At 57.6% G+C, this 9,256-nt stretch overlaps 2 protein-coding genes and 1 long non-coding RNA gene across 4 annotated transcripts in view; all 3 read left to right on the top strand.

Moving 5' to 3' along the window:
* Positions 1 to 1,775: 1,775 nt before the first annotated feature.
* The window catches only part of LOC135410447 (trifunctional purine biosynthetic protein adenosine-3-like), a 45,949-nt gene continuing 38,468 nt past the window's right edge, over positions 1,776 to 9,256 (top strand). The window contains 1 exon segment of the mRNA XM_064647166.1: positions 1,776 to 2,188. Within this exon segment, the coding sequence (XP_064503236.1) occupies positions 2,167 to 2,188 (22 nt within the window). The 5' untranslated portion in view covers positions 1,776 to 2,166.
* LOC135406908 (uncharacterized) lies at positions 2,964 to 6,806 on the top strand. Its single transcript, XM_064641479.1, has 4 exons — positions 2,964 to 5,893; positions 5,987 to 6,068; positions 6,205 to 6,292; positions 6,688 to 6,806. Exon 1 carries the CDS (start codon positions 2,964 to 2,966, stop codon positions 5,217 to 5,219), a length of 2,256 nt encoding a protein of 751 aa, XP_064497549.1. The 3' UTR covers positions 5,220 to 5,893; positions 5,987 to 6,068; positions 6,205 to 6,292; positions 6,688 to 6,806.
* On the top strand, positions 7,418 to 8,301 carry LOC135410456 (uncharacterized). 2 transcript variants are annotated; one of them, XR_010428699.1, is made up of 4 exons: positions 7,418 to 7,496; positions 7,611 to 7,702; positions 7,796 to 7,869; positions 8,062 to 8,301. It is a non-coding gene; the product is annotated as an uncharacterized LOC135410456 (long non-coding RNA). The 2 variants fall into 2 exon arrangements; XR_010428698.1 differs by having other exon boundaries at positions 8,084 to 8,298.

Here is a 9,256-nt window from a genome sequence, read left to right as displayed (position 1 = left end):
GGCTGCCACCACTGCCCCAGCAGCCACCGCTTCCACCAGTGTCACGGCAGCCCCCAGTACCAGCGCTGCCCTGCCCAGAGAGCCCCAGGGACACCGTGAGCCGGTGGGACACAGAGCTGGGCAGCGCAGGGCACACGGGGCCACGGGCCCGCAGCCCCTCTCCCGGCTGCCCCCACGGCCCAAGAGCCCCGTGCCCAGGCTGCTCTTGCCCCCCAGCACGGGGGCACAGGAGGCCCCAGCCCGGCCCGCGCTCGCCCCACTCCCGGCAGCCGGCCCGCCGCTCCTGGGGGGCATTACAAGCCAAGGACAGTCCCAGCAGGAAGACGACAAAGAGCTGTGCCAAGGGACAGATGGCCTTGGCAAACAAGTGTCCCAAGGGGAAGATGTCCAGTTGGAAGGGGACTCCAATGTCCAAGAGCTCTCCCAACTGGAAGAGGTTGGCGAACCACTGTCTTCATGGGAAGAGGGCAGTGGCAAATGACTGTCCCACGGGAAGAGGACATTTTAAAACCATTGTCCCCACGGGAAGAGGACATTTTAAAACCATTGTCCCCACAGGATGAGGACATTTTAAAACCACTGTCCCCACAGGTAGAGGGCAGTGGCAAACCACTGTCCCCAGCAGGAGAAAACCCTGTCCCGTGCGGCCCCACTGGACTCGTCACAGCTGGAGCACCACGGGACTGGGAAGGAGCCGGACGTGGAGTCTCAGCTGGAGCACCCACAGGGGCGGCCCAGGAGATCAGCACAGCATGGCATAACAGGACCCTGGACAACCCTCAGCTGGATTGATGCTGGAACAAGGACTGACATCCCATCAGCTGGATCGACACTGGATTCCAGACTGACCTCCCATGAGCTGCACTGACACTGCAACCAGAACGGATGATCTCTTTTTCTCTTTCTCTTTCTTTCTCTCTCTCTCTCTCCCTCTTTAACTCATCTCTTCCTTTCTCTCTTCCCTTTCACCCTTCCCCTCTGTCCCAAAGCCACTGACCTGTGCTTTTAGAGTAGGCCCAGAACTAACACAGGAATTTCCACACTTAGTTTGTTTTAATAGTGAAGAAAATATCCTATTATATTAATAATATTAATGATTAAATAACTTTAAACTCTAATAAGTTCTTAAGGACAGTAAATGAAAATATTACATTAATATTATATTTAATAATTTATTATCGCTCATTTAATATACCAAATATATTGCCGTTATAATATTCTACTGTTTGCTCCATAGAGTGCAGTTCACCTGAGAGCTCAGCCACGGGCTCTCGACCATTAAAGAAAGTTTCTTTAGGAAACATTGTCCAACTGCAAACTCACAGCCAGGGGAAAGTAACACACCCCCCAGCTGGGTCCTTGTCACAGCTCTCCCAGGCGGGCCATGTGCCCCCTGCCCTCTGGGCTGCTTCTGGCAGTGCCTTCCCTTTCTCTTCCCCTCCTCCCTTCCCCTGCTGGAGGAAGGAATGTGTTGATGCAGCTTGCAAAGCACCTTCCTTGAGCAGGCTTTGCCTGCTTTGTCAGTCCTGGCAAAAAACAGCTGGAGGGAAAGAGAGAACATCCAAGTCTCACTCATTCCTCCAAACTGAAGTCTTTCGGCCACAAAAGGTCTCTTGAGCAAAGAGAAATTCCCAACCCAGTTCATCTCTTTCTTGTACTAGTATATTCACCATAATTAATAAATATTTCACAAAAAATGCTGAGTGTTTGTGGACTCTCTGACTTTTGCTGCTCCTCCCGACTGCGAGCATTTACAAATGCCAGGTGCTCCCTTCCCCAACTCCTTCTCAGCAACTTGAGGACTGGAATAGGGGAATTCTGCACAAGCTGTTCCCAACGCCAAAGCCTTCCTGGAAAACCTGCCCCAGATTGCGTGGCTGCCCCTGGATCCCTGGCAGTGCCCAAGGCCGGGCTGGCCGGGGCTTGGAGCGAGCTGGGCTGGGGGAAGGTGTCCCTGGCCATGGCAGGGGTGGCACCGGCCGAGCTTTGGGGTCCCTCCCGGCCCAGCCCGTCCCTGCTCCCCCAGCCCCAGGACTCTCCCCGGGTCTCTCCGCTCCCTCCCTGCTGGGGGAGGCGCTGCGGGCACTGGGGAGGACTGGGAGCGACCCCTCGGGCTCCGAGCCCCGGCCAGCGGCGCTTCTGGCGGAGGGCGACAGGGAAAAGCAGATGCCAATGTGTCAGGATGCAAGTTTGTGTTATTGTGAGTCCTTGGAGGGGAAAGGTTTGCATTTGAAAGAGGGGAGTTTGAGGCCAGGTGGCCCTTTGAGTCGTTTGTGCCTTTAGCCAGGCCAGGAGCAGCAGTGGCGGCGAAATGAAATGCAAGGGCTGGTTCTGGGGAGAGGCGAGCGTTGGGCCGGTTGAGTTTTCGGTTTCTTTGTCGGTTTTTGTGGGTGTTTTCGCCTGGGCAGCCCCTGAGGGCGCCTGAGGGGGCGCGCGGGGCGGGGCGGGAAACGGCGGGAGCGCGCGGGGGGGGGGGGGGGGGGGGGGGGGGGAATCGCAGCGGGTTTGGGGGTGCTGAGGGTGTGAGGAGCGGGTTTGGGGGTCCCGGGGTGTGGGGAGCGGGTTTGGGGGTCCCGGGGTGTGGGGAGCAGGTTCTACCAGGGAACGTTCACCTCATATATTAAAACCAATTTTTCCCGGCAGGAGTGGCCAGGCCTTGCAATAAGTGCCCCAGGGAGGTGGTGGAGTCACTGTCTCTGCAAGTGTTCCAGAGGGGTCTGGATGAGGCCCTTGGGCAGCCAAGGCAGCCAACAATGTCACTGCTGCCACTGCTGCCACTGCGGCCACGAATGTCACCACCGGCATGGAAGCCAAGGCAGCCACTGCTGCCACCACTGCCAAGGCAGCCAAGGCAGCCAACACTGCCACTGCTGTCACCACTGCCAGGGTAGCCAAGGCAGCCACCACTGTCATCTCTGCCACCTCTGACACCACTGCCACAGCAGCCACAGGAGACAAGGAAGATGGAGATTTCTGAGGAGGAGAGGAAGATGGAGAGGGACAAAAGCAGGAAGACGGAGATGGATAAGCCATGGCTGCCACCACTGCCATGGCAGACAAGGAAGAAACAACTGCCACCACTGACAGCACTGCCACTGGTTCCACCGCAGCCACAGCTGCCACTGCCACCACTGCCCAAACTGCCACAGCTGCCAGCACTGGCACAGGTGCCTCAGCTGCCACAGCTGCCACCACTGCCCCAGCAGCCACCGTTACCACCAGTGCCACGGCAGCCCCCAGTACCAGCGCTGCCCTGCCCAGAGAGCCCCAGGGACACCGTGAGCCGGTGGGACACAGAGCTGGGCAGCGCAGGGCACACGGGGCCACGGGCCCGCAGCCCCTCTCCCCGGCTGCCCCCACGGCCCAAGAGCCCCGTGCCCAGGCTGCTCTTGCCCCCCAGCACGGGGGCACAGGAGGCCCCAGCCCGGCCCGCGCTCGCTGCCGGCGCCAGCTGGGAGCCTCTTCCTCTGCCTGCAACTCCCTCGGCCGCTCCTGCCAGCCAGCACAGCCAACCCGGCACGGCACCGCTGCAGCACCAGCCTGGCACAGAGCTCAGCCTCGTGTCCGACACGCAGCTGCTGCAGGAGCTGCACAGGAGGGGCCTGCTCCGTGCTGGCACAGACCTCAGCCTCATCTCAGACACGGAGCTGCTGCAGGAGCTGCACAGGAGGCTCCTGCTCCGTGCTGGCACCACAGAGGCCCCACTCCTGGCAGCCGGCCCGCCGCTCCTGGGGGGCATTACAAGCCAAGGACAGTCCCAGCAGGAAGAAGACAAAGAGCTGTGCCAAGGGACAGATGGCCTTGGCAAACAAGTGTCCCAAGGGGAAGATGTCCAGTCAGAAGGGGACTCCAATGTCCAAGAGCTCTCCCAACTGGAAGAGGACAATGGCGAGCCAGTGTCCCGACAGGAAGAGGACAGTGCAAAACCTTTGTCCCCACAGGAAAAAGACAATGGCAAACCACTGTCCCCACAGGAAGAGGACATTTTAAAACCACTGTCCCCACAGGAAGAGGGCAGTGGCAAACCACTGTCCCCAGCAGAAGAAAACCCTGTCCCGTGCGGCCCCACTGACTCGTCACAGCTGGAGCACCACGGGACTGGGAAGGAGCCGGACGTGGAGTCTCAGCTGGAGCACCCACAGGGGCGGCCCAGGAGTGGCGTGTTTGGAGGAATGAAAAGAATAAGGAACTGGTTCCGCAAGCCAAGAGACGAGGCAGCGGAACGGGAACACCAGAGGAGGCAGAAGTACGTGGAGAAGTGGCTGGAAGCCCATTTGTCCTGCAATTACAACATCAACGAAGAGAGGAGGCAGAAGGGTGAAGAGCTGGCACGACAGAAAGCCCAGCAAATGGAACGGGAGTACAGGGAGAAGTACGAGGGCAGAGACGACTGGATTGAAGAGTTTTTGCTCCGCAGTCCTTACTGCCCAGTCCCCAGAAAGCCAGAGCAGGAGAGGGACAGGCCCCAAGAGCCAGCCCAGGGGGAGGAGTCCAAGAGCCAAGGACTCGCCCAAGAGAAAGCCGACCAAGAGGAACAGCTGTGCCAAGGGCCAGGGGAGAACGACCAGGCCAAGGAGCTTTCTCAAGAGCAAGACAACAGAGTCCAAGGGCTGTCCCAAGGGCACGATGACAAACCCTTGGGCCCGGGCAGCGACGACGACCCCCTGGAGGGGCCCAGCTCTCTCTACATCCCGAGCAAGTCCCAGCGGCCTCTCTCTTCCAAGCAACCAAAAGCATGCACTTCTCCATCCACCAGTGAGGAGCAGACCCCAGCAAGGTCCCGCAGCTCCTCCCAGGGCAGCCAAGTTCTGCAGGACACAGTCCAGCCCCTCATCCACGACATCCTGAGCAAGGCTGTGCTGGAGGTGGACACTTCATCCATCACTGAGTCCTACACTCCAGCAGGGTCCCGGAACCCCTCCAAGGGCAGCCAAGATTTGTGGGACACAGCTCAGAAATTAATGCAGCACGTCCTGAGCAAGGCTGCGCTGGAGGTGCAGGGGTGCCCCCAGCAGCCACAGGAACAGCAGGAGCTGGGACAAAGCTCGGCTGCAGACATGAAACCAGCAGTTGCAGCCCAGGCCGTGTCCCCAGGGGCAGGGGGCAGGGAAGCCCCCAGGGCTGTCCCCGGGAAACGTCCCTCCCTGTTGAGGCGCACGCTCCGCGCTGTGCACAGGCTGTTCCGCTGGCCCCGCAGGCCGGCACAGCCGCACCATTAGGCCCCGCTCCAGCGCCAGGCCCGGCCCAGACAGCGCAGGGCGGGCAGCGCTTTGCCGGGACCGACATCTCCCGCAGACCAGCACAGCACGGAACAGCACAGGCGCCACAACGAGGCCAAGAAGTGACCACAGACTGGAGGGGGATCGAGAGCCCCAGAGACCCCCAGACCTCAGACCTGTTTCCAGAAAGGTCTGAAAGAACAGCCTGTGCGTGACAACTCGTTGGCACAGAAGACAGAAAGCCGCCTTCTGCAGGGAACCCTGTCCCTGCAAAGGTACCCCCAGCAAGCCCAGCAGCCTGGACATCCCTCCAGCTGCATCCACGCTGGACACTGGACTGACCCCTTGGACAGGATGGCGGCGTCACCCATTCTCACAGGAAGGTAGGAGACTGTGCTGAATGTCCCCTCCAAGAGCTGTAGGAACAGTCCCTTGACAAGGTCCCAGTGTGCCAGTATCGAAAAGTCAGTTAAATGACGGCCTTTGGTAGTGCTGTACAAAACAGCTCCCTTTAGGGTTCCTTTCTCTGGCCTCCTGCTGTCTGGCTGGGTGTGCTTGGAGAGCACAAACCGATGCCCTTGTTTGTGGTTTCCTTCAGCTTTGCCCCAGGTTCCCGCAGACCGAGGGCACCACTCAGTCACCCCTGACCTTCAGTGCACTTGCAGAACTCACAGGTGCCTTGGTGGAGCAAGAGCTTGTCATGTTTGCTTCCCTTCCCTTGCCCAGAGAATTCACCCAACCAAAGCCAACAGGAGTTTTTCCTGCAGGGAAGGCCAGAGCTGCCACCAAGGAGGGAAGCAGAGCCCCGTGGCTGTGGGAAGGACTGACCCTTTGCAGGCTGACAACATGGTGAGTGGGTGCAGCTGTTTGAACAGCCCAAACCCTTCCCATCTGTCACCTGGACCTGGATGCCCTCTTTTGTTGAGGCTGCAATCCCTTGGATGAAGTTGTCCCTGTGGATACAGTTGGTACTTCATGTTCCTAGGAAGGACCCTCCCCAGCTGGGCAAGCTTTGTGCAGCCGTGCTTTCTGTTGCACTCGGGGCAGCTCTTTCCCATCCTGTCCAGAGCAAGGTGAGTCTAAAGCACTTTGGAGCTCCCTCGGGGAGAGCCAGCCCGTGGCTGGGAGAAAGTAAATATTGCACCAGCTGCTTTGGGGGCAGCAAAGGAAACCAGAGCCCTGTCTGGGCTGCATTTCCATTCTCACGCCTCAGCCACTCGCCTCCACCTACAGTGTTTGCCTCTGTGGGGCTGTAAGAACAATCAACCCACAAGAGCTGTGGAACTGGCTGTTGGCTTTGGGGCAGGGTCACCGGGTCGGGATGCAGCTGCTTCATCGTAACATTGGGACTGGAGTCAGCGTGGAACACGGACTCTCTGGCAGCTGAAGCAATTCAAACTGTGTTCCCACTTCAACTGTTTGGGTTTTGCTTCAAATATCCCAGCCTTTTCCCCTTCTTTTCCTGCAGACAATGCCATGACCCGGATGGGAGTGCAGAGCAGGTTGGGACTGACAGGACAGTCATCCACGACCACATCAGCCTGACATTCCCTGATGATGGCAACGGGATGAACGTGGAGCAGCTGCACAAAATACTAAGGTGGAGAACCCCTCTCTGTAGGAATTCCAGCTCCACCTTCTGTTAGTGCTCAGCTCATTCCTTTTTGTCTGACGGAATTCCCTCCTTTGGGTCAGGAACTCAACATTTCTGAAGGGCAGGGAGAATTCACGGGAGACTCCAGAGCGTACAAATGCTCTGGAAACTTCCACACAACTTTGTCACGGAACTTTGATCTCCTCATTTCCTTGGATCCTTTCTCTCAGCCTTCCCGTTTAACTTGCCAGGCACTGTGCAACCTCTCTGGAGTGCCCAGTAGTGGAGAGAAAGAGAATTCATATGCTTGTGACTGTCTTTACTTTCAGTTGGCAACCAAGAGAAGAGACAGACTCGGCTCCAATCCTTTGCAGTATTGATAAGAGTAGGTATTGTGGGAAATGATCCTGTGCCTTTTCTGTTTCTCCTGCCATAGTCGGTAGGGTTTGGACTGATCTCTCTTTTATTTCTCCAGGTAGCAGAGACGTTTCTTTCCCTTTAGTAAAGAAGATAGTGTACAGACCCCTTTAGTAGAGAAGATAGTGTACAGACCCCTTTAGTAGAGAAGATAGAGTACAGAGAAGATAGTAGAGAAGATAGTGTACCCCTTAGCAGAGAAGATTGCTCTGCCTGCAGCTGTACCCGTGGACAAGCTTGGATTCCAACAGTTCTGTTCACAGCAAGTGAGTCCACCCTTGTGTGTATTTCTCCTGCTGATCTACTCGCCCCCCTGGGATTGTTTCCAGCATTTTCTCGCCTGCACTTGGATGTTGATGCTTTTGCATCTCTTTAAACAGTGCAGCTGTGGCAGTTCCCTGCTTAGAGTGAAGCTGGAATTCGTTGGCACTGGAGCACATTGTCCCAGGAAGCGCCTACTCCCTGCCAGGACGTAGGAGATGTTTTTCCATTGGCCTTGGGTTTGGGAGCTGGAGGGTTTGTGGGTGTTGTTTTAAAATCAGGTCTGTTTTGTGGGCTTTTGCAGTATTTGGTACCCGAAGCCGAGCACACAGATCATCCTGGGAGGACAAAGAGCCAAAAGACAGCTGGTTTCCAAAGGTCTGGCCTCCACTGAGTGTGACACAGACAGTTGCAAAATCCTGATTTCCAGCACTTGCTGGATCCTGAGCCAGTTGGTGTGACTGGGCAGGGGTGGGTCTGGGTCCTGTCTTTGGGAATGTTAATTGGTCAGGCTTGATGACCCTCTGGGTTTGTCTCCTTCCTTTTTCTTCCCTTCCCAACTGCAAACAGGAACGTTTTTCCCATTCCACAGATCCGTACCAGTCAGTGGGACTGACCAGGCTGGTTCCTGTCACTTCCTGCCCCAGCAGTCAGGTTTGTCTCTCTGCTCCTTTTGGGGCTGCTTTGACCACGTGCCCGTAGAGGAGGAGACACTCTCTTCCCATGAGCCCTAACACTTGCTTTTCCTGGGGGTTTAGAAATTGAGGATACTGCCTTGCAAACTGAAGCTGGAGATATTCCTTCAGCACCAGCCTGGCACAGAGCTCAGCCTCGTGTCCGACACGCAGCTGCTGCAGGAGCTGCACAGGAGGCTCCTGCTCCGTGCTGGCACCACAGAGGCCCCACTCCTGGCAGCCGGCCCGCCGCTCCTGGGGGTCATTACAAGCCAAGGACAGTCCCAGCAGGAAGAAGACAAAGAGCTGTGCCAAGGGACAGATGGCCTTGGCAAACAAGTGTCCCAAGGGGAAGATGTCCAGTCAGAAGGGGACTCCAATGTCCAAGAGCTCTCCCAGCTGGAAGAGGACATTGGAAAAACACTGTCCCCACAGGAAGAGGACATTTTAAAACCACTGTCCCCACGGGAAGAGGACATTTTAAAACCACTGTCCCCACAGGAAGAGGGCAGTGGCAAACCACTGTCACCAGCAGAAGAAAACCCTGTCCCGTGTGGCCCCACTGACTCGTCACAGCTGGAGCACCACGGGACTGGGAAGGAGCCGGGATCTCTCTGCCACAGAGGACGAGAGAAGTTTTAGAAGTAGAAGAAGACGGAGATGGACAAGCGCAGCTCCCAGCCCAGCCAGGGGCAAACTCCGAGCCTGCCCAGGGTGAGGGACAGGGAGCCAACGCTGCCATCTCAGCCAAGGCAGCGACTGCTGCCACTGCGGCCGCGTATGTCACCACCGGCACGACAGCCAGGGCAGCCAAGGCAGCCAACAATGTCACTGCTGCCACTGCTGCCACTGCGGCCACGAATGTCACCACCGGCATGGAAGCCAAGGCAGCCACTGCTGCCACCACTGCCAGAGCAGCCAAGGCAGCCAACACTGCCACTGCTGCCACCACTGCCAAGGCAGCCAAGGCAGCCACTGCTGCCACCACTGCCAAGGCAGCCAACACTGCCATCGTTGCCACCAATGTCACAGCAGCCAAGGCAGCCAATGCTGCCACCACTGCCAGGGCACCAAGGCAGCCACCACTGTCA

Source organism: Pseudopipra pipra, chromosome 2 (genome assembly GCF_036250125.1).
Source record: "Pseudopipra pipra isolate bDixPip1 chromosome 2, bDixPip1.hap1, whole genome shotgun sequence".
Classification (NCBI taxonomy): Eukaryota; Metazoa; Chordata; class Aves; order Passeriformes; family Pipridae; genus Pseudopipra; species Pseudopipra pipra.
Note: the sequence above shows the minus strand (reverse complement) of the source record. Positions and strands in the feature narration are given on the sequence as shown.

Excerpts from the sequence above, each read along its gene's own strand:
- LOC135406908 (XM_064641479.1), top strand. The coding sequence starts at position 2,964 with ATGGAGATTTCTGAGGAGGAGAGGAAGATGGAGAGGGACAAAAGCAGG.